At 47.7% G+C, this 24,363-nt stretch overlaps 1 protein-coding gene and 1 long non-coding RNA gene across 2 annotated transcripts in view; both read left to right on the forward strand.

The window, feature by feature from the left end:
* Positions 1–2,540: 2,540 nt before the first annotated feature.
* LOC125288356 lies at positions 2,541–4,913 on the forward strand. The gene is made up of 3 exons (XR_007192477.1): positions 2,541–2,643; positions 4,391–4,450; positions 4,745–4,913. It is a non-coding gene; the product is annotated as an uncharacterized LOC125288356 (long non-coding RNA).
* Positions 4,914–6,114: 1,201 nt separating this feature from the next.
* Positions 6,115–24,363, forward strand: part of ptpn4a (protein tyrosine phosphatase non-receptor type 4a) — a 50,396-nt gene continuing 32,147 nt past the window's right edge. Inside the window, exons 1-10 of the mRNA XM_048235702.1 lie at positions 6,115–6,249; positions 14,953–15,060; positions 15,766–15,808; positions 15,963–16,041; positions 16,601–16,645; positions 18,302–18,354; positions 20,462–20,582; positions 21,185–21,272; positions 21,855–21,943; positions 23,844–23,907. Coding sequence (XP_048091659.1) covers positions 6,115–6,249; positions 14,953–15,060; positions 15,766–15,808; positions 15,963–16,041; positions 16,601–16,645; positions 18,302–18,354; positions 20,462–20,582; positions 21,185–21,272; positions 21,855–21,943; positions 23,844–23,907 — 825 coding nt within the window. The remainder of the gene's footprint in view (positions 6,250–14,952; positions 15,061–15,765; positions 15,809–15,962; positions 16,042–16,600; positions 16,646–18,301; positions 18,355–20,461; positions 20,583–21,184; positions 21,273–21,854; positions 21,944–23,843; positions 23,908–24,363) is intronic.

Consider the following 24,363-nt stretch of genomic DNA (forward strand, 5'->3'; position numbering starts at 1 on the left):
GCAGAGACTTGCTTCGTACAGTCCTAGTGGGGCCATATCAGAGCGTGTCAACTTCGATTGGTCACTGATTCGTCTCTTGCATGTACACACACACACACACTTCTGTACTTATGTGGCACTGCAAAATATTCCAGACCGTGTGTGTGTTCTTTAACGAGTGGCCTGGATGCAAGTGGAGAAGTAAGCTCATCTGACAGGCCGCTGCACTGGGAGATCTCTTGGCAAAGGTCAGCGAAGGGACTGTGTGTGTGTGTGTGTGGCAAGGGTATAAGGCCTGATCCCCATGACCTTTTCATATGCTGTGTGTGTGTGTGTGTCCATACACACAAGTCCACAGACCCATAGCGAAACCGTGTTATGTATCTGGTGTTATTAAACATGAAAACGGAGAGCAGAAGAGAACTCCCCCCCCTGAGCAGCCAGAAGTGATGTCAGCAGCTGGCTGCGGTTTCACCAGAGGGAAGCGGGCATCTCTGGTTAGAGCACCACACACACACACACACACACACACACACACTGCTCCAGCCTCTATGGTGGTGAGGGCAACACACACGCCAGCTGAGAGAGTAGGGGCAGTGCTGGGAAGAGTGTGTGTGGGGGGGGCACCCTGGCACCCCATGCCAGTCTCTCTCTCTCTCTCTCTCTCTCTCCTATATTTTTTTTTCTGTTTCTCCATCCCTTCCTCAACTTCATTCTTTCTCTTTTGTCCCTCCTCTCTCACTCTCTCTATCTTTGTCTCTCCCTCTATCTTTTTTTCTCTCCCTCTCATTCTGTCTCAATCCATTCTTCTCTCTCTCTCTTGCTCTGACTGTATCCCTCCTTCTCTCTCTCCATGTCTGTCCTGTATCCATTCTTCCCTCTCTCTCTCTGTCTGTCCTGTATTCTCTCTCTCTCTCTTGCGTTTGAATGACTGGCCTGGGCAGCACTGGCACTGAATACAAATCTGCATAATGGCCCCACTGTTCTCAGCCCAGCGGGGAATAAAGAGAGAGAGGGAGGGAGAAAGAGGGCGATAGACAGAGACACCCTGGTGGAGGGGTGTGATGGGGTTGGTGTGTGTGTGTGGGGGGGGGTGGCAACAGAGGGGCCTCTCTTGTGGGGCATGGATGGTGTCGTGTCATGTCCGGCTGAGTGAACAGTGCTACTCGCCCGAGCAAATGGACTCCTGACTTGTGTCTGTGTGTGTGTGTGTGTGTGTGTGTGTGTGTGTGTGTGTGGTGTGTGTGTGTGTCACTGAGCGATAGAGAGACTCTCTGACTTAATGAAGCTCAGGGGATTTGTAAGAGTTTGAATAATACATTGAGGATGTGGCTGGTGTGTGTGGGGGGATTTTGTTTTCTCTTCTTTAAAAATGAGAAGTAGAAATTGATGATTGACATTTCCGCCATCATTTGACTTCCTGGAAAGTGCTCTGAGCCTGAACCAATGACGAACCAAAGAAGTGCAATAACTGACAGAGGTGTTACAGATGGAAAGATTGTCTGTCTGTCTGTCTGTCTGTCTGTCTGTCGTGGTTGTATGTTCCACTCCGTGGGTGGGGATTTTTTCCCCCCTTTGTGTGTGTGTGTGTGATTGTCTTACAGTAGCTTCAGTCCAGGTTATTCTGTAAGCTGTACACCGGTTCACTCATTGTCCCAGAGACACAAAGCCTGGCAGGTCTCTTTACATATCGCTACAAAGTGGTCACTTTTCCAGCGCTCTCCACGATGACGCACACTGATACACACACACACACACACACACACACAAGCACAAACACACACATACCCTTCCTCATGCTTTTCCAGTGCTCCACACACACCCACACACCCTCCTTTGTCCTTTTCAACAAGGCCAGAAAACACACCTACAGTACACAGACAAGTGCATCAGTGTGTGTCCTATGGTCTCTCTTCTCTTCTCTTCGTCATGTTGGCCATACACCATGTCTAGAAGCTTTAACTATTTGTTTTTGTGCTTAAGAGGATTTTTATTGTTTTTATTTTGCTTTTCTGACTCAACCTCCGTGTCCGGTTTGATGCTCTGCACTTGATTTTTAAAACAACACAAACATCAAGTCCTCTCATCCCTTCATGGTCCAGCACCTTTAAAGGAGAATTCCGGTGTGATTGAATTTGAATTTTTGATTGAATTTAGTCACGATAAGTCGAGCAACGAGTAAGAATGAACAGGTATGATAAGGTATCAGATTCCAAAAATAATTCAGTGGAAATGCATGGATTCCAGTTGCTGCTACTGGAAGAAACTGGAATCCATGCATTTCCACTGAATTATTTTTGGAACTCCCTTATGTAGCTCATGCGTGAGCCAGCATGCGTTACATGTGGGGGCTCGTCCGGGAGTTGAATTTGGAAATCGGGCCTAGGTCGGTAAGATTTTTTTTCCCTCTTAGACGCACGATAACAATTTTTTTTAACTCCGGTTTTGTGTGATTAGATGTGCCTTAATACGACAGGGATTTTAAGGAGTTCCATGTTTTGTTTGTTTTGTTAATGAGCTTAATTGATTACCTGTTTTCCGGTTATGCGGCAGTACGGCGGAGAGAGTTCGCTGGCATCCTGTGCTTAGCTGCAGGGTTAATCCTTTCGTGCGCTTTTTCCCCGATGTTTCTTGGTGTCGGGAGGCCTGGCGGAACCTAATAGGGTAAGTTACTTTTGAGCTACGTGCAAACCCGGTCTTAGGTGAGACGCCTAAAACTTTTTTGTGTTGGTTAACTTGTAACTTAAGTGGTGTGTCGAACGTGGGGGAACTGCTTATCGGTTCAATTATAGGTGGGCACACTGAAGATGTAGGGGGTGGAAATTTTCAGGGAATTTGTGGCGAGATAGATGCCGGGCAGCTCACTCTCTGTATAAGTAGGCTAAAGTGTTCCGCTGTGCTTTCAGGCGCCGAGTGACTGGTGAGGGGGGGGGTGTTACGATTGGGTAGATTTATTAGGGCTTTCGAATTTCTCATGATTTTTTTGAGTAAGCTTGTTGTACTATGAAATCGGAATACTTTTAGATTGTTATTTGAATGGAGAATCTTAGTGTTTTTTGCAGCTCCGACAAAAAAAAATTGTTTTAGTCTAACGAAAAGACCAGTTCGTGAAAGTCGCTGAACAGTATTGTTTTGAGTCTCAACTTCCGAAGTCGGCCAAAAAGGCAACATTGCAAATATTGGTATTCGAGAGACTTAATGAGATGGAAGTCGTTTCGATGAATGAGTTATCTGAGCAGCCTGCCCCAAATACATTGACTCCTCAGGCTGTTCATTTAACTTTTGAGCAACAAAAGGTAGGTCTACTTATTGAATTACAAATCGAACGCGATAGATTGGCAGCAAGAGAATTGTCCGAAAGGGCTAAAGAGACGGAACGAGGACTGAAATTGGAAGCGGCTGAGCGAGAAATGGAGCGTAAATCAGAGGCCGAGGAAAAGGAAAAAGAGCGTCTTTTGGAATATGAGATTAAAAATACGGCAGCGCTAATTGGAAAAAGAAAGTGAGCTTCAGCGCATCAAGTTAGAGAATGAGACTGAGAGACTTCGGTTGATGGCGGCAGGTAAATGGCCAGCCCAATCAGCTAATACATCTGAGTCAAACTTGTCTACTATGATAACATTTCTGCCGAAATTCAACGAAAGCGACCCCATGTATTTTTTGCTTTATTTGAAAATGTTGCCAGTGAGCGAGGTTGGGGAGACGCTGAGCGAACTCTGTTGTTACAGGCATTGATAACAGGGTGCGCTCAGGAGGGCCTTTATTAAGCGCTTTGGTGCGCCGGAACGGAAGAATTATGAAGCTGCAAAGGGGGCTATTTTGAAGGCTTTTGAGCTTATTCCTGAAGCTTACAGACAGAAATTTAGGAATTGGAAGAAGGGGGAGAGACAAACACATACTGAACTTGCCCGTGAGCTGACTAGTTTGTTTATGCGTTGGTGTACGTCCGAAGGAGTGAAGACGTTTGAGGAGCTGTGCAATTTGGTTGTACTAGAGCAGTTTAAAAACGTAATTCCAGACAGACTTGCTACTTACATAAACGAACATAAAATTAAAACAGCTGCAGAAGCCGCGGTTCTAGCGGATGAGTTTGTTTTGACCCATAAGAGTAAATTCAGAGATCATGCGCCTCAGAGTTTTAGTCATGACGATTGGCCTCAAGGTTTCAGTCGCGAAGATTCTCGCCCCAGATGTTTTAATGCTTTTAAACGAGATCAGGGTGGCCAAAATAAAGCTGGTGAGAGCAGTTGCCATTATTGTATGGAAAAGGTCATTGGAAAAAAAGTGTCATGTTTTGCGTGATGGCGTCATTGCAGATGCGTTGTCCCGTTCAGTGGATGATGGAAATTGAGCCTGATGTCCTGTCATTTTGTCTCACGCATCTTCTCTTTCTCCTATGTCTTCTCTCCAGTATGTCCTTAATGTGCTTTTTCCAGGCGCCGGGAAATTGCTGGTTCTACTGGACATGGAGGTTTGGGGGGGAACGGGGTGTTAGTGGGATAGTTTTGACTGGTGGATGGATGGTGATTTATTTAGAACCTACTTGTTACAACTGTTGGTGATGGTTGGTGGGTCTGTGACCTTTATGCCCTAGTAATTTGATATTGAGAGAAAGATTGTTTCTAGTGATTTTTTTGGATGTTTGTTTACTTGTCAGACAGCTCACTTTGTGGTCGTCTGTCTTAAGAGGGGGGGTGTTACGACCCTGCCGGGTCTCCACTGGCCCCGCCCACTTGCGCTCATGTTTGTCTGTCTCTGTGTGAAGCAGGTTGCCCGAGATGTGCAGGTGTTTGGTATTGCCCTGATGAGCACCTGTATTTGAAGGCCTGGGTTCCAAGCGCAGATGGGCTTCCTCTCCTCTCGTCCGTCGTCTTTTTGTTTTGTTTGAACACATCCCTAGACATACACTCACACTACACCTTGCTTTTATTCACTACACTGACTTTTTCGTATATTACTTTAATAAATATTCTTTATTTACTCATTCTGGCGTGGAACTCCCTTATGTAGCTCATGCGTGAGCCAGCATGCGTTACAGTGCCCACAGGCTCGTGGGATTAGCAGGACACACACAAACACACACCATTTGGCCTTCTCCACGCCACTCTGTTCTGTGCAAGGCTACGCAGCACCATTTGGCCCTAATTGACCAACTGTTGCATAATGATTTCTTCCGCACGTGTGATTCCATAACGAGAGGAGAAGGAAAGACGACGTTATGCGAGACGCCATGTGATGAAGCAGTTTGGGGTTTGTGTTTGTAATGGCAATGTTGTGGTCAAAGCTTGTTGTTGTTATACATACACACACACACCGCCTGTATTGTCACGGCAATGAAGTTCTGACAAGTTTTACTCACTGCCCCACACACACACACACACGTCCCCAAATAACTTCTGAGAAGCCCAGGTGTTTTATCCAGACCACACTGGTCAAACGGGGAGCGCTAACTGCCGTGGCTGTGGTTGCACGTCTCTGGAATTATGGCAAGATAGACGGGCATAGATGGGTAGATAGGTACTTTACTGTGTGTGTGTGTGCATGTGCGTGCGCAAAACTGCGCATGCACAATAAACCTATGCCTGTGTTCCATAGGTCCTGTGGGAGAGTATGCCATACTCTAACTAACCACACACACACACACGCTGACCCGTAGAGCCCAGGGACTTGGGACTATACATACTCGGCTACAAACACACGCACACACTCCGACGCACACACAAATATGTGATTTTCAGGATGCACCGCCTACGTCTGACACTCTTATGAAATCAAAAGTCAGCCGCGTTCAGCCAAATGCACTTAATGCATGTTTACAGCACTTAATGTAGGTTTACAGCACTTAATGTATGTATACAGCACTTAATGTATGTATTGCAGCCTTGTTGCGTTTGGACTTGGATTGCTTAATTATGAAGCCTATTGTTGGTCTCTGCCCTCTTTTTAACGAATGACTGTGTTCCGGATCCTTCCGCCTTCTGGCACCACTAATCCTGTCTCCCGCTGTTTCTCTCCTCCCCCCCCCCCCCCTCTCTCTCTCTCTCTCTCTCTCTCTCTCTCTCTCTCTCTCTCTCTCTCTCTCTCTCTCTCTCTCACAGACCTTGTGTGCACAGACCTTGTGTATTTGCACGAGTAATGGCTTCCCAATCTCCATGCCGGCAGAAACTACAATCCCGGCCAAGCATCGGGCTGCATGCTGGGACGGGCTGCCTTGAGGTGCTCTGTAACGTTCTCCTGCTGGACAGCACTGTGCAGGCCTTCAAAGTCAACGTGAGTCTACACACACACACACACACACTGTCTCTTTCCCTCTCTCTTTCTCTGTTCCTAACACACATACATGCTTTGTCTAACTTGGTGTTTACTTTTTGCGCTTCCATGGAACTTGAGCAAGCAGCAGTAATGTCAGTGGATGACCTAATCTGGGAAAGTTTCAGTTGGGCATTCTTGGAACAATTCTGAATGTGTGTTGGTGGAACTTCTGAAGAATTATGAATTCGGTGTGTGTTTAGACTTATTGTCTAAGTTGGTGTGTGTTGTCCATCTTATTTCTAGTCTATGGTGTTGTTGATTGCGTGTGGCATATACGTCACACTCCGTGCGTGTGTGCGTGTGTGTGTGTGTGTGTGTGTGTGTGTGTGTGTGTGTGTGTGTTGCATTGTTTCCCTTCGTCTCCTCAGCTGCTGAGGTTTACGTACCTCTTTTTTAGAAGACGGGGATGGCTTCTTGTAGTGTGTGTGTGTGTGGTTGTGTGGTTGTATGGTTGAATAGAAACTCCCAGGGAAAGTGAGTGGGTGAGGAAGAGGAGGAGTCAGAAGTAGTGCTGTGTAAAAAAAGGCTTTCTGGGCAGAGTGGGAGGGTAAGACACAGGGCTGATTTCCATATTGCTTATCTGATGGGAAGCTGTCATGCACCTCTTTTTGTGTGTGTGGGTTTGTATGCATGTTTCTGTCTGTCCTTTCAGAGTGTGTTTGTGTGTGTGTGTATTGGTGTGTCTGTTTGTCCTGTGTGTGTGTGTGTGTGTGTGTCTGCTGGATTAGGGAGGGGGGTCTCTGGTGTTTGTTGCTCCTTCAGATGCCAAGCATTCCAGAGTGTGAGCCACCTTTCCCTGGGCTGCACGCTGAGCAAGCACACACACGCACCAGGAGCACCACTGCACACACTCGCATGCACGCACACATACGCAATACATACATACATACATACATACATACATACACACACACACACACACACACACACACACACACACACACACACACACACACACACGCGTAGCCGCGCCGACATGCTGCACGCCGCCCGCGCGCGACAGGGCGTCACTGCACTCAGTAACAGCATTGTGTGTACACACACACACACACACCCACCCACATACACACACACACACCCACCCACACCCACACACACGCACGCAACAGGAGCGTCATTGCACTCAGTAACAGCATTGTGTGTGTCACACACACACACACACACACAGAAAGAGTGGGAGAAAGAGAGCAGGTATGCACACGCACCAGGAACTTTGCTGCACTCAGTAACAGCATTTCCCGGCACACATACTCACACTGAGCATGTACACACATGCATGAGCACCACCATTGCACTCTAAATCAGCCAGCACTGTCCCCACACACACACACACACACACACACACACACTCAGTCCACTAAGCACAAGTTGATTTTGGTTGTTTGTTGTAGACTGTGGAAGTGACTGTGAGCCCCCCACCACCACACACACATATTGCTAACTGATGCCCCCTGCCATTCACAGTGTACATTCCTCTCACAGCTGTCATTGAATCCTTAGTGTGTGCTTTCGCTGACACGTACACACACACTTCTTTTAAACAGTGATCCCGCTATATCGCTCTTAAGAAAACCTCTTGTCATGACTGCTGTTTTTGTTTACAGTGAAGCAAGCAAACCCTGTATAATGCTGCTCCAGTGCGTTTGTGTGTGAGTATTTGTTTGCATACAGCATACCGGCGTTGCGGTAGCAGAGGCTTGACATTTTAACATAGTGGCTGACTTGATCTGTATCGTCACGTTCAAGACCGCTCCATTCGGATACCTCTATATTTCCAACTGGGAAAATTGCACTAAAACGCCACTCAGTCAGGGAAACATACACTACAATTGCTGTATGTTTTTCGGCTCATATTCTCTCTCTCTCCTTTCTTTCTTTCTTTCTTTCTTTCTTTCTTTTTCTTTCTCTCTCTCTCTCTCTCTCTCTCTCTCTCTCTCTCTCTCTCTCTCTCTCTCTCTCTCTCTCTCTCTCTCTCTCTCTCTCTCTCTCTCTCTCTCTCTCTCTCTCTCTCTCTCTCTCTCTCTCACACACACACTGAATTGAATCTCTTGGTGTGTGTGGCGAAGTCCTAACTCCTAACCACCTGGTGGTGGTACCCAGGCTTAATATGCCCCCCTTCCTCGTGTGGGATGCCCCAGTTATGCCAGACCCGTAGCCCACCATAGTAGCTAGCCAACGTTGCCCCCCTCCTCTGCCCTCCTGCCTCTCCCCTAATCACCCCATCTGCCCTTGATGCTAGGGCTGGGTATTGCCCAATTGTACAGTTAATTTATTTTCAAAACTTAAAATGAAATCGTTAGTTGGTTGTTTGTTGTGCTTTCATGGTGTTTGCAGGTTCTTATCGATAAAGGAGTCGATAACGATATATGAAAATATCAAATTGAGTGCAGCTGCCCTTGATGCCCCTCTCCCCACATTTGCCCCTCTACCTTGCTCTCCCGCCCCGTCTCTTCCCTCTTTTACCCCTATACCCCCCCCACCCTCTCCGTTCATCACCCTAGCTCCCTTTGATACCCCTCTCCCTTCTGTTACCCCCCCATCTCCCCATTACCCCCCTGCTGCCAGGCTCTTTTGTTTCAGTCTAGATATGCCCCCCTTTCTGCCCTGCTCTCTAATCTGCTCACAATGAGGCTGGGACCCAAATGTTAGGATCATGTACCAGGACCGTGATTATTACAGCCCAACGCCAGACCCTACGTGTGCGTGCGTACGTGCGTGCTTGTGTTTGCGCACCGCAGATAGCATTTAAGTCGGCTGACATACTTTGCCATGTGCGTCTTTGTGATGGTATGGCCATTCTGTTCTTGTTCTACCACAGCATATGTGCTGCCCATACGCCGACACACACACACACACACTCTTTCTCTCACACTCACAAACACACACACTCAGACAGAAGAACAAGGAGACACATGACTGAGATGAATGGGCTTGCGGGCAAATGTGTATGTGCCCCTCTCTCTCTCTCTCTCTCTCTCTCTCTCTCTCTCTCTCTCTCTCTCTCTCTCTCTCTCTCTCTCTCTCTCTCTCTCTCTCTCTCTCTCTCTCTCTCTCTCTCTCTCTCTCTCTCTCTCTCTCTCTCTCTCTCTCTCTCTCTCTCTCTCTCTCTCTCTCTCTCTTTCTGTCTGTGTGTCTCTCTGTGTGTGTGTGAGATGAGTCTGTGTGTGAGTGAGATACAGATGAAATGGTGCTCAGTTAAGCCTAGCAGGAGCTGCGCTGGCTGAATCTGATCCTCCAGGGGAGCCTCATGAGCCTGCAGTACTGCTGGACCGCCCGACACACACCGCACTGGAGACAGGGAGGAGAGAGATGATTAGAAGGAGAGATGGAGGGAAGAGAAGAGGGAGAGATAGAGGAGAGGGAGATGGAGGGAGAGAAGAGAGAGAATGTGGGGGGAGAAAGATGGGGATGGAGGGAGAGGGAGGGAAGACTGAGCAGGAGATGGGGGATGGGGGGCCTGTACTGAGGTAGAAAACGAGCACGTGAAGTAGCAAGGGAGGGAGAGGGAGGTAGAGATGAAGAGAGGGAGGGAGGGAGAGAAAATGGGGAAGATGAGCAATAAATGGAGGAGGAGGAGAATAAAGACTGGAGTGTAAAAACAGAGAGGGAGGTAAGAAGAGAGGAAGGGAGAGAGAGGCTGAGGGAGGGAAAGAGGAGAGGGGAGGGGGAGGGAGAGAGGAGAGCGCGAGTGTCCCCTCCCCCACTGCTGGGCTATGGCGAGCCCAGTGTGCAGCCTGAGTCTTATTTAGCCCACACACACTCATGCTCTGCTCACTTATTTATACACAACACAAGGTGCTCCCATGGCTGCGTGCCTTTCCCCCCTAAAACGTCCTGTATATTTCAGAGCACACTTCCTGCAGAGCGCAGCCTGCCAGACAAGGGCCTCCGGGGTCAGAGCTTGAGGGTCAACAGTGAAGATCGATATGAAATCAGAGCAAAACACCGTTTTCTGCCGGTGTGACCCACCCCCCTGGTGTAGCTCTGATTGAAGAGAGAGCAGAAATCACACAGACTCACGGCCTCTGTCGGGGACCTCGCAAACGTGCTGTTCTCTATAACTTCCTCCTATTTCCTTCACTGTTTTAATTGGATGCCTGTGGTGCTCGTTGATGGCAAAGCTACCAGCTCAGACTGGTCCTGTTTTGGAACTATAGCGGGTCACGTCCCCCTTGTCCTCTGAAGCCCTCTCTTCAGCCTCCGCCTCCTCCTCCTCTTTGTCGTCCTTCTCCTCACCCACCTCGTTCTCTGCATCCTCCTCTTCCTCCTCCTCTTCCACCTCGTTCTCTGCATCCTCCTCTTCCTCCTCCTCTTCCACCTCATTCTCTGCATCCTCCTCTTTGTCTTCCTCTCCTCTTCCTCCTCCTTTTCCTCCTCCTCCTCTGCCTCCTTCTGCTCTTCCTCTTCAACCTCCTCTTTGTCCTATTCTGCTTGTCTTCTTCCTCCTCCTCATCCTCTGCCTCCTCCTCTCCCTCATCCTCAGCCTCCTTCTATTCTTCCTCTTCCACCTCCATCCTTTGGCCAAATCAGCTTTAATCCTGCCCTTTCACCCCCTCCATCAACCCCACTTGCATCAACAGCTGCCAGCAGCAGGGGACTGCAAATGAGCCACTTTTCCTGTGTGTGTGTGTGCTCTGCTTGCCTCACTCCCTCACTCGACTGCGTGTGAATTATGTATTACCAGTGGTTCAGAAAGCCTGCATTTGCACATTGCCCTGATGCTTTTAGGCAGCTGCAAGACAGCTGGAAGCGAGAGGTGGATATAAAAAGCTTGCGCTGTGCAGAGACTCCAGACTGGGGCCCAACAGAGACTCCAGACTGGGGCCCAGCAGAGACTCCAGACTGGGGCCCAGCAGAGACTCCAGACCGGGGCCCAGCAGAGACTCCAGACCAGGGCCCAGCAGAGACTCCAGACCAGGGCCCAGCAGAGACTCCAGACCAGGGCCCAGCAGAGACCTCCAGACTGGGGCCCAACACTGCCTCCCTGGGAAGAGACCTTCCCCCCTGCCTGCCTGGTTCCCTGGGTAAAGATCTCCAGACAGGGTCCCAGCGCTGCCTGCCTGGCTGGCTGTGAGCTCCAGAGGAGCGGGGTGGAGCAGTAGAGGAAAGGGGTTCGCACGCACAGCCCCATTCCTGCAGCTCCTGTGGGGAGAAATTAGTCTGTATGGCTACCTTTTGTTTAACGACTCATCAGAAATACTCCACACAGCGGTCCTGACTCACTGTGATTTATTAAAGCTCCCATGGCCCTTATCACAAAAGAGTATGGGCTTCCCCGGTGTCCTGGCTGAATTCCCAGTCATTCCCTCACTGTTCACCTCAAGCTGGTGTGTGGTAAGTGTTCTGGCGCATAATGGCTGCAATGCATCACCCAGGTGGATGCTACATATTGGCGGTGGTTAGTGAGGGTTCCCCCTTTACTGTTAAGCACTTTAGCCGTCTTGATAAAGTGTTCTATAAATGCAGGTTGTTTTTGCCGTAGTTCAGTTGAGGCTGCGACTTGAAATGCTACTCTGGTGAGGTGGGGTCAGGCACTATCCATGTAGACCCAGGTTCTAGTCCGACCTGAGGTAATTTCCTGGCCCTTCACTGTCGCATCTGTTAAAGGATAAAAAAAAAGTTGACTTTAAACAACTTTAAAAGAAGAGACAAAAAGACTTTGGCTCAGCAAACTCCTCATGTTCTTATAGGTTCAGAGGCAGGAAAAGGCCTAGAATGGAGGATGCCCCCAGATGAGCTAAATTGGGCAAGTTAGCTTGCGCTGGGTTAGCAGAGCCCCAGGCGTAGGCTAGCCGCAGTCGTTTCCCCTTTAATGTTGAATATCAAAGCTGGAATGTGCGCTAGGCACCAACCCGCCAATTATACTGACAGTCAATGGCTCTTTCAACCAGCAGGAAATTCCAGTCAGCGTTTCACTCAGACACTGATAACATCTGAACGGCCGAAGCCTTACTTAGGCTCCCGTGCCATCCAGTCTGCATACGAGGTGCTGAATTCAGTTCCGATAATTCATTAACTTTCCCTGGTAATGAAATGTCTCCTCAGGGCCTGATCAGTTTTGTCAGGGAGGCTAGGTCTGTGTGTCTGAAACGACCTATAACCCCAAAGTCTTACATGACTCAGGTCAAAGAAGTTTGAGAGAGGCTGGGCTAGGTTATACTAGTGCTTTAGATTCTGCTACTGCAATGCCCATCTGGAATGGCCATCTAGGCGGTATGTGGGCAACGTGGGTTTCCAAACAGAACAGCAGTAGCTATAGCTGTTCCGAGATTTTTGCCTGTCGTTTCCACAACAAAAGCATTTTCATTGTTTACAGGGGGAACAAGCCATGAGGAGCAGGCTATTTACAACGACAAATTAAAATATAAATATATTGTGACTAGGGGGTGCTCTACAGTCGCCAAAAATACCTGAAACTGCATAATATCCCTTTAACTAAATGCATATGTAGATATGAATAACTGACACAGTTACATGTATATGTAATATATTATACATGTATATATGTTTAATCACTTAGCTGACCCTTTCATCCAAGCGCAGAGGGAAACAATCTAGCTACGTGACGTTTAAAGTTTGTTCTGACCTCACACCCTACAATAATTTGGAACAGTCCCCCATAGAGCGCGCCAAACCCCTGTGAATTCGGGCGTGATTTATACCAGGCTGGTGAAGAAGGTGATTTATACCTGGGTGATGTTGTTGCCACCTCACTCTCCCTGGCAAGGGCGCAGAAGCCCTCCAGCATCTCAGGGAATGCTGGAGAGCTGCTGTAGAACCCAGCGTAGGTTGGCACAACGGAGCCTGACATCCAGTACGTGTCCCGTCTCTTCCCTCGCAGGCACACACATGACCTTTTGCAGTGGTGGACAACTCCTATACCACCAACCCCACACACACACAGAGAGGGAGGGAGGGAGGGGAGGGAGGGAGGGAGTCCACCTGCTGTGTGTGGTTGCTCTTTGGCATGTCCAGCGCGGCCTGAGGGCCTGTGAGCTGGCACATTTTTTTTAGGAGAACTGCTGGGTCCTGTTGCCATAGTGAGAGTTTGCAGAGGAAGCAAACATGTTTTTTCCTCTCTGCGTGAGCACGTAAGAGGCCAGTGGAAACCAGGAACTGAACGAGAATTCACACCAATCCAGTCTGAACATCTCATCAACCACAGACACTCCATCTCAGACACGGGACTAGAGTTCCCCTGAGACTGTGGATGTGTGTCTGTTTGTGTGTGTGTTATTTTTGACAACGCTGAACAGAACTCCCCAGGCCACACAGCTTCCCCCTTTTTCTAGACGTCCTGTGGGGGAGCGATTTAGCTCCTGCATGAAGGGCATTTTCCTACTTCCTCCACCCAGCGGTTCCTGTCTCTCCATTCCTTCCTCTGTTGCTTTCTCTATCCCTTCATCCCAACCTCCATTTCTCCCTCCATTCGCACCTCCATCTCCTCCCATTTCTCCTTCTCTCCCCTTCAGTTGTCCTCGGGCTGCAGAGGAGAGGAGTCGCATACTAACCAAGGGTTTGGTGGAGGAGTGTGTTGGTGGAGGAGTGTGTGTTGGTGGAGGAGTGTGTGTGGTGGAGGTGGTGGTGGAGGAGTGTGTGTTGGTGGAGGAGTGTGTGTTGGTGGAGGAGTGTGTGTTGGTGGTGGAGTGTGTTGGTGGTGGAGGAGTGTGCGTTGGTGGTGGAGTGTGCGTTGGTGGTGGAGTGTGCGTTGGTGGTGGAGTGTGCGTTGGTGGTGGAGTGTGCGTTGGTGGTGGAGTGTGCGTTGGTGGTGGTGTAGCGAGCGTGCGTTGGTGGAGGAGTGAGCGTGCGTTAGCTTCTGAGTTGAGCGCACTGGCAGGCTTCATCTGTCAGGGGACAGCAGGAGACGGCCGTGAGCCCTGAGGTCGTCTGCGCCCTGTTCTCCGTGTCACTTCCCATTACTCTCCCTGTGCTAGGCTCCGCTCTGCCCTGTGTTCCACTCCACTCGGCCGCGTGTTCCGCTCTGCCCTGTGTTCCACTCCACTCGGCCGCGTGTTCCGCTCTGCCCTGTGTTCCACTCCACTCGGGCGCGTGTTCCGCTCTGCTGTGTGTTCCACTTGACTCCGGCCCTCGCTATGGCAGCCTGCCCGTGTGGTCATTCACATGAGAGTGTTGGGGCCGCCACCAGTGCATGTGCATTTCACCTCCTCACACCTCCTCTTTTCTTCCACCACTCTCATCCCTTTTTCCTTTCTGACCTTTTCCATTTCTCCTCTCTTCCCTCTTTTCTAACCTCCTCCATTTCTCTCTCCTTCTCTTCTTACCTCCTCCATTTCTCCTCTCTCTTCCTCTCTTTTCTCTCCTCCATTTCTCCTCTTCCTCTCTTTTCTCTCCTCCATTTCCCCTCCTCTTCTGTCTGTTCTCCTCTCCTAGCCATTGGTTTCTCCTCTCTCAGTGCATACCAAACCCCCCCCCCATGACTCGGACTGCTCTCTAAATGGTTCAGTGCTCCGTGTGACTTCTTGTGGTCAGGCTAGGATTGTTGCATGTGGCTGGTTTTGTTTTGAAACCAGATATTACATGTCTTTTACGGGATAATGGATTTTCCAGGACAGACCAGCTAAATTGTCTTTCTTTCTCCCTCCCCTCCTTTCCCTCCCTGCCACCCTCACTTTCATACCCCTTCTCTCCCCCTTCCTACAGAAGCACGATCAGGGACAGGTCCTGCTGGATCTAGTGTTTAAGCACCTCGAGCTGACAGAGCGGGACTACTTCGGCCTCCTGCTGGCTGACGACACCTCCGACAGCCAGGTAAGTCTCTCACTCTCACTCACACACACACACACACACACACACCAGTTTTCTCCATTGGCTGGTTTCGGTAATGTACAAGCAGAACCAGTTGTTGTGGTTGTTGCATTATTGTGTGGTTAGCATAAAATGGTCTAAAATGGTGTCATCCAGCAAAAATACTTATGGTTGACAGGCCAACTCCACCTTACCCAGCATGCAAGTCCTGTCCTTTCTCATGATCCTCTGCACCATGAACCTTCCAGCCCCCAGTGACCACCTCCCCCCATAACCACGCCCTCTTTACACCCGTCTGCAGCCTGATTGGCTGAGCCTCACACACACACACACACACACACACACACACACACACACACACACACACACACACACACACACACACACACACACACGCTTTCCTGAATTATTCATCCAATTTCATTAATCTTTCTGGCTTTCATGTCTGAAAGAGGGAACAAATGGGGATGGGTTTCCTACCAGGAGAGGCATCGCACACACCCACATACACTCTCTCTCTCACACACACACACACACAAACTCCTTTCATCAGAGCATCCGCAATAACGGATTTGTAATAGATTAGGTTGTAATGGAGTGATTTTACACACACACACACACACACACACACACACACACACACACACACACACACACCCTCTCCAGGAGAGTTTTTGATTTGATTCCTTGTCTGTTCATGTTTTACAGAGGTGGCTGGATCCAAACAAGCCCATCAGGAAGCAATTAAAAAGTAAGTCGCACCTGGCAATAAGAAGCGATCACGCACGTCTGTGTGTGTGTGTGTGTGTGTTTTTTTTTTTTAAACTCGTCTCTTAACACCTCTCTATCTTTCAAGGTGAACAGATCAAGTGGTTTCATTTTCTCTTCTGCTCTTTGTCTTTCAGGAGGGTCTCCGCATAGTTTGAATTTCAGGGTCAAGTTTTTTGTCAGTGACCCGGGCAAACTTCAGGAAGAGTATACAAGGTATACTATAAAGCCACTGATGACCTTTATGCCTTTCACTTCCTAGGTCACGACCATGCATTTCACTTCCTAGGTCGCGACCATGCATTTCACTCCCTAGGTCACGACCATGCTCTTAAAGGAAAACTCTGGCGATTTTTCACATAGATCTCCATTCCTCGAGGTCACTGAGTACTGTCGATATGAAATAAAATGAAAACAATCGGTGCTACCAAGCTCAAGTTGCTGCAGCCAGGCAGCTATAGCAGCCAGGCAGCTACAGTGCTACACTCTGGGGGCATGATCAGTGCTACACTCTGGGGGCATGTTTTTAGAGAGTGTGAAAAATCTCCGGAATTCTCCTTTAAGCCACCTGGTTCTGCGTCCCTCTCACGCCCTTATTTAGAGTGCAGTGAAGCCTTGCCCATGGCTAATCTGCTGCTTGTTTTGTATGTTCCTTTGACTTGTAACAGCCCTCATGCATATCAGATTTAACACACTCTTAGTTCTGCTGAATCATACTGATGACACCGTAATTGTGTGTGTGTGTGTGTGTGTGTGTGTGTGTGTGTTTATACAGGTACCTGTACTTTCTGCAGCTCAAGCAGGACATTCTCAGTGGGAGGTGAGTTATTGGAGTTATTGTGTGTGTGTGTCTGGGGGTATTATTGGTTGGTTTCCTTTTGTTTGATAATAAAGGAAACTTAAAAGTCAAAGTCTGTCAACTTCTAGCTTGAGGTTTAGAGAGTTGTTTTCTGTTTACAGTAGTTTATCTTCATTTCAGAATGTTCTTTTGTTGTAAACATGACTTTTAGAAAGGCATTTTAATCCAGAAACTAGAGATGCACCCGATAGATCGGCTGGTGACCGGAATCTGCCGATTTTCACGTGATCGGCCATGACCGGCGACCGGCCCGGTCAGTCTGAGACATGCCCGATTTTATGCGGTCAAATACACTTTCGTCGCGCCCGCCAATTGTAACAACACCCAGCTGAGTTTGCAAAGTTTGAAGAAGCTAGCAACCAGGCCAACACTCAGGGCTGGATGTAGGGCTACTACAAAGAAAGCTAATAGGCTAGTGAGTTTTTCTATGCAGCAAGCGCTGTGCTTTACCGATTGGCCTACTGCGTGGAATTTACTAAGCTGTCACTTCATTAGGCTACGTAAACGCCGGCTCATCATCGCCCGTCACTGCCGCTAATTGTGTGCCCACAGCTGAACCACAAGCCTGCTGAGCGGAGATAAGCGACTGCGATATTAAAATAATCAAAGATGTCAACAAGCAGCGACATACAGTAGCCCTAGTAGTTCTACTCCACTGAAAAAAAATACTCTAACTATTTACTGCATCGTGAGACTGCGGCTATGCCTTAAAATACCCTAGTCTAGCAGATTGAGAAGTGGATGTCATGAAAGTGAACAAGCGATAGCCTATTAGAAAGGCAAACAAAGCGTTAAAGTTGCTTTTGACATAGTAGCCTACAATGAAGAAAACTGATGCTCTGAATACTGAATCAGTGGTCTCTGAAAGTTTCTATAGCCTAATTGATGCATTTAACGAATTTGGATTTAATTTTTTTTTCACCGCCAAAACAGGCGTGCACTGTTTTCATATGGTGGAGCACCTAATCGCTATTAGCACTTCTTCCCTGTGTTTTGCGTGATAGCCTAGGCTGCTACCACTTTTCCCTCGCCCTCCATAAATTCATCAATGCATATGACAATATGTTACATGGTAGTATGTTCAAATGTATCATGAAAATTGTTCTTAAATCTTTAGTTGGATATTGGATGTGAGAAGCATAAAATGGGTGTTCCATAACTTAACAATCCATAATTTGATAGCCTACTGCATCTGAAGTTAGACTTGAAAAGAATCTGTCTGCTCACGGTTCCATTTTTTTTAACAGCCATTTCATCATTGATAAGTTGATTACCGTCTATATTAACATGTTCTATCAAAGAAAAGATAGAAAATAACTATTTGTGTGTGTGCTGTAAAATGGTTAGAAGAAATGAAATCGAATCGGCTAAAAATGTCGGTATCGGCAGGTCAAACTCTATGAAAAATCGGAAATCGGTATCGGCCCAGAAAATTGCAATCGGTGCATCTCTACTAGAAACAAATCAAAACAGTCTAATCAGTGAAATCTATTTTTGTCTTCAATGAATGCTTGTTTTTAATGCAGCCAGTAATCTGATTGTATATATGTGTGCATCTTGCCTTTTATTTCTCTCTCTCATTCATTCATTCTCTCTCTCCCTCCCTCCATCCATCAGGTTGCCCTGTCCTCACAATACTGCCGCTCTTCTGGCCTCTTATGCTGTTCAGTGTAAGTGTATATACACACACACACACACACACACACACACACACACACACACCCTACACACACACACAGACAGTCTACACGCACTGCTGTTCAGTGTAAGTACACACACACACACACACACACACACACGTATACACGCACTGCTGGCCGTGACGAAGAAGCATGAGTTGATATGTGTGTTGACCTCGGTGGTGAGATCTTCACTCCCCCGCATGCTCCAGCAGCTCAATCACATCTTTCTCCACTTTTCAGGAGCACCGTGCGTTACGAGGAAATAACAGTCCTTGACATGTTTACATAACGCACACATTGATTGAGTGTAACGTTTTAATGCCCTCAACTAGAGTTCAAGGCCCACATGAATAAGTAATGGACACAGAAAGAATTTCTGTGTGTGTGTGTCCCTAATCTTTTAGTTATCTGTGAATGTGTGTGTTAGTCTTTTGTATGCAGATTGACCCCGATTCTTGTGTTCATGGGGGAAGGGGAGAATCAGTATTATGTCTGTTTTTTTACAAAAATGCTTTGTGGTTGGTACACCCCCTTCTGCACTCTGTCTGTGTGTGTGTGTGTGTGTGTGTGTGTGTGTGATGTGGTCACGGGGGAGCAGACACAAGTGGTAGTGTGAGTGACACGTTTGCGAGGGTGTGAAACGCTCTATAACGCACACACACAGGAGTAATATTTCTGCCAACACACACACACACACACACATATCTGTCTTCCTGATGTTTCCTCTCAGAACATGTGCTTTTCCGCCACTCCTTCCTTTTTGGTCCCCTGTTGTTTCCGTATGTACTGTGGGCAGTGTGAGTCACTCTGAGTAATATTCATGAGTATGCTTCCTCATGTCTCTGCTGCCTGTGCCTTAACCCTGATGAGCTGCTGTGAAGGCCAAGATGGAAGCTAATAGCTGCTGTTATCAGTGGCAGGGAAAATACTGGGAATGTTCAAGATGGAGGCTGGTAGCTAATGTTATCAGTGGCAGGGAAAATACTGGGAATGTTCAAGATGGAAGCTAATAGCTGATTCAAGAGCACCATGTTGTGTGTTTTCCACACCAGGAAAATCATCACTGGCCAGTGCCCATGGACTTAGTATTGTGTGTTTGCACTGTCTTTGTCCAAGCGCATTGGGTTGCACTATGCATAAAAAATGGGCTATATAAATAAAGGGCTTATTTACTTAATAACTAATATATTCATACTTAGAGAGGGTATCATTACAGATAAACAACAGACTTTGAATATTGTGTCCCCCATGATTGATTCAACTGCGCTGGTGACTGAATGATGCCATTCCGTTGTGGGCACTGCAAATTACATTAGCGGGGGCGTAGAAAAGCGGCAACTACGAGATGAGCCCATAGACTGTAGAACACGATGGATGAGTTCTACACACATAGACTGTAGAACACGATGGATGAGTTCTACACACATCGGTGGACGAGCCTCGGGTTTGATGAATAGAATGTAAAAAAGGAGGGTCCAACGTGTGGTTTCTAAAGACGGGCGTTTGTCAATGCAACACAAGAAGCGTCAATCTCTCGCACACACACACACACACACACACACACACACACACACACACTGTTGTGTTTAAGGCGGTCAGTAATACTGGCGGGTTTGAAACAGTGGCTAAGAGCTTGTGTTTATTAATTGATTCTGTAAAGTGGGCCATTACTGCATATGAATGGCTCATCACACCCTTAACCAGCAACTGCACACACACACACACACACTTACATACACGCACACACACACACTTACACACACAGACGTGGGAGGAAGAGCTCCTCAGATGGCAGATCAGGCAGCTTTGCTCATTCCACTTTAAAAACTGATAAGATGAAACAGAAGGGAGAGGGGCAAAGAGCAAACGGCAAGCTGTGTGTGTGTGTGTGTGTTGCCCAACTCAATGCTATGGAGATTTATGTCCAATGAGCCAGTCTGCTTATTCGAGATGAGTCATTATGGCCAAAAGATTCATTGTGCCACACGCACAATAATCACTGTCTGCATATCACAGACACACACACACACACCCTTTCACTCCATCTCTCTCCATTTCTCTCAGTCTCACACACTCTGTTGTGTTTGCCTTGCAGCCGAGCTGGGAGATTATAGCCACTCCGAGCACTTGCCTGGCTACCTCTCGGAATATAACTTCATCCCCAACCCACCGCAGGATTTTGAGAAGGAGATCGCTAAGCTGCACCAGCAGCACAAGTAAGCGAAACAACACACACACACACACACTCACACACACTCTTTCCCACAGATGTTGTTTCTGAAACGCCCCACATTGTGTACCTGCTGCTGGATATTTTGTGTGTGTGTGTGTGTTACCCGTCCATGTGTTGTGTGTAAATGAGCAGGTCTGTGAAACGAAAAGAAGGGACACAGCTGAAGACGCACGCACGCACGCACACACACACTCAGGCCTCCTGCTCTGCCAGAACAAGGCGGCTCATTGTTTGCTGCTCAGTGGAAGTGAGCTGGTGCTCCTGTTTCTCCCGGCTGTGTGAATGACCAGTCTCTCTCTCTCTCTTTCTCTCTTTTTCTCTCTCTCTCTCTCTCGCAGACAAAAGCACTCACACACATTCTCACTCGCTCACATACACACACAGCCTCTCTGTAGCTCATTCTGTGTGTCTAGTTGCTGTCTCTGTCTCTCTACTGAATGCTCTCACTTGCTTTTTGTCGTTCTCCTGCACCATTTCACCATTTCCAGCTGATTGACTGACCAACTCCTTCTCCCACTGTATCGCTATCTCTTACCCTCCCTCTCTCCTCTCCTCCCTCTCCCTCCCTCTCTCCCTCTCCTGTAGTGGACTATCTCCTGCAGAAGCAGAGTTTAATTATCTGAACACAGCGCGGACACTGGAGCTGTATGGGGTGGAATTGCACTATGCAAGGGTGAGTGTATGCACACACACACACACAAGCACGCACGCGCGCACACACCTACAGACCCTCAGAAATGCACTCCAAGCCACACACGCACTCACTCTGTGTCTCCTTTTCATACACACGCACACACACACTGGCATGCATGCGTGCTAACATGCACTTGACAGAAGCTATGCAGCTGGAACAGCATAAGTCTGGATGTGTATAACTGCTATGGAACGCGGGAAAATGACACTCTCTCTCTCTCTCTCACACACACACACACACACACAGACACACGCACACTCACACATACACATACAGTTCTGCTCCTTAAGCTTTGTGTCCTCAGGCTACATCCTAAACTCACCTCACATATATGCCACACATCTCACACACACACCACCTGACAGCTTTAATAAAATGAAAAGGAGCATTTACAGCCAGGAGTTCAGTGATATGATATAGCACCGCTAGTGACCTAATCAATTCAGTTCAATAACTTTTAAAAGATAACATACAAATCCTGATCTATACCTCTCTCTCTCTCTCTTTCTCTCTCTCGTGCGCTCTCATTTAATCCTAATTTGTTTTTTCACCCTTCCTCAGGATCAAAGTAGCACTGAGATTTTAATTGGGGTGATGTCCGCTGGGATTGCCATTCACAAGAACAGGGTACGAATCAACTACTTTCCATGGTGAGTGCATCTCTGCCGCCAGTCACGCCACCACTCATCAATGTCACAACAAACACTTTCAAACGCTACTCTGATTCTACCACTGCCATTCAGGCTAACATAACATTCTGGGTAGAAAAATGAAGTGTGTGTGTCTGTGTGTGTCTGTGTGTGTGTCTGTGTGTGTATTAAATTATGTGTGAGGATATATATTAGTGACATACAGATGCTTGAACCTTGAATGAGGACATGTCATAATAAATGATAGTTGGATGGGTCAGCAGTGTTTTGAAAACTATTTTTTAGTATTTTATCGGACATTGTTGACCCCCTGCGAGTTTCAATGTGTGTGTGTGTGAAACCCAAAGTGATCCAATGTTGAAGGGGCAGAGTGAGGGCAGAACTAGAAGGGAAGGGCAGGAGAACTAGGAGGGGCAGGAGAAGTTTTAGAAAAGCCCTTTATGGGCGCCTGGGATGACTCGTCTGTGTGTGTGTTTGTGGAGAGTATTTTGAGAGGGAACCCTGAGCTTGCCAGACCCAAACCAGCACCAAAATTACTACACACACACACACACACACACACACACACACACACACACACACACACACACACACACACACACACACACCAGTGAAGGCAGTTTTTGGGGGAAATGGCTTTTCCAGGCCTACTGCTTGATCCCATGCCCTTCACAAACAACCAGGCTCTAAACACACACACACACACACACACACACACACACACACACACACACAAATACAGCAGACGTGAAAGAGCTCCTCTCAGTACAGCATTGTGTCTCCTTTTTATCAGGAATTGCTTACTTCAGATTAAAAGATACCTTGAAAACACACATTCACATGAAAATTGCATGGCTTCTCTCTTTTCCTTCATGGCCAGCCTTTGCTACTGTAAAACCACACCAAAAAAGCAGACACATTGACTCACACACACACACTTCAACACAGAAAGAGAGTTGCTCCTCTCCTTTGAACCAGAAAGTGGACAGAAGCCACTAGAGCATGGTCACAGACACACACACACACACACACACAAACTATCTTTCTCAAATATACACACACTTGCGTACTGTCACACTATCCCTTACGACACACACACATTCCCCCCACTCTCTCTCGCTCTCTTGCACACCCATTCACACACACTCTGTCTCTCTCTCTCTCTGGGTGTCGACATTTGGACAGCAGTGTAATGGTGGCGCTTTAATCCCAGTTAGATCAACTAGGGCCCCACCACAGCCCAGATGGGGAGTGCTGATGAAATATTGATTACCAGCACAGCGCGCACACACACACACACACACACACACACTGAGGCCACTTCCCTCGCCAAGTGCCCAGGGATCTCTCAGCAGCCACTCATCTCCACCACACACACACACACACACACACACACAAAACTCTGACTCACACACACACACACACACACAGCATGCAGTCTCCAGTCGGTTAAATTCACTGTCGGACAGTTTGTGTCAGAATTGATATTGCTGTAGAGGCAGTTATGATTTCTTAAATGTGTGTGTGTTGGTGTCGGGGGATCGAGCGGAGTGTATGGTTCCGATGTCCACAGGGGATTGGAGTGTGTTCCCACAAAACTAATAGCATGCTCAAAAAGGAATGTTACTCATGAACTGTGTCAGATTGTAATAGCAGCAAATCTATTTAGAGTATGTGTGTGTGTGTGTGTGTGTGTGTGTGTGTGTGTCTGAGTCACGCTTTGAGGAGATGTTCTGAAATGGGTCAGGAAAAGATGAGTGCCTCATTCACGACACACACACACACACACACATTCTCACTCTCTCTCTCTTACTCCTGAAGGATGAATTTGCTTTGAAAATGGGGGCGAGCTGTGAAGCGTTGTGTAACCCATATTTTTCTCTCTCTCTCCCTTTTCTAGGTTGAAGATTGTAAAAATATCTTTTAAATGTAAACAGTTTTTTATTCAACTCCGAAGAGAGCCGGTAAGTACTCCTACCCCCATACACATGTGATGTGGTTCTCTGCAGGCAGAGCAGCGTCTTAAACCCAGCACTGTTATTAACCACTGCAACTCAATAATGAAGGAGGCTTGTTTCAAACATATATTGCATAGCATTGCTGTGTGTTGCCCGACTGTTGCACTGTATTCCAGGTGTTGGCATTGTATGTTCGTTTGTGGTGTTGATGTCCATATGTGTGTTGGGATCCCGGGTGGTGTTTTTGTGCAGCAGCAGCAGGGGCTACTCAAGGCAGTGTGCTTCTAGAATGTGTCCTCGCATTCCGTGTGGTGACATGTCAGAATTCCAGTGGCGCTAGCAATGTGCGCTAACACCCCTCGGCTCGCACTCCCGCTTGTCGGAGCTCGCCCGATCTCTTAACCCCTCCTCCTCCTCCTGGTGTTCATCTGCAGAGACTGACTGTAATTACCCCCACAGACC

Source organism: Alosa alosa, chromosome 23 (genome assembly GCF_017589495.1).
Source record: "Alosa alosa isolate M-15738 ecotype Scorff River chromosome 23, AALO_Geno_1.1, whole genome shotgun sequence".
NCBI classification, from domain to species: Eukaryota; Metazoa; Chordata; class Actinopteri; order Clupeiformes; family Clupeidae; genus Alosa; species Alosa alosa.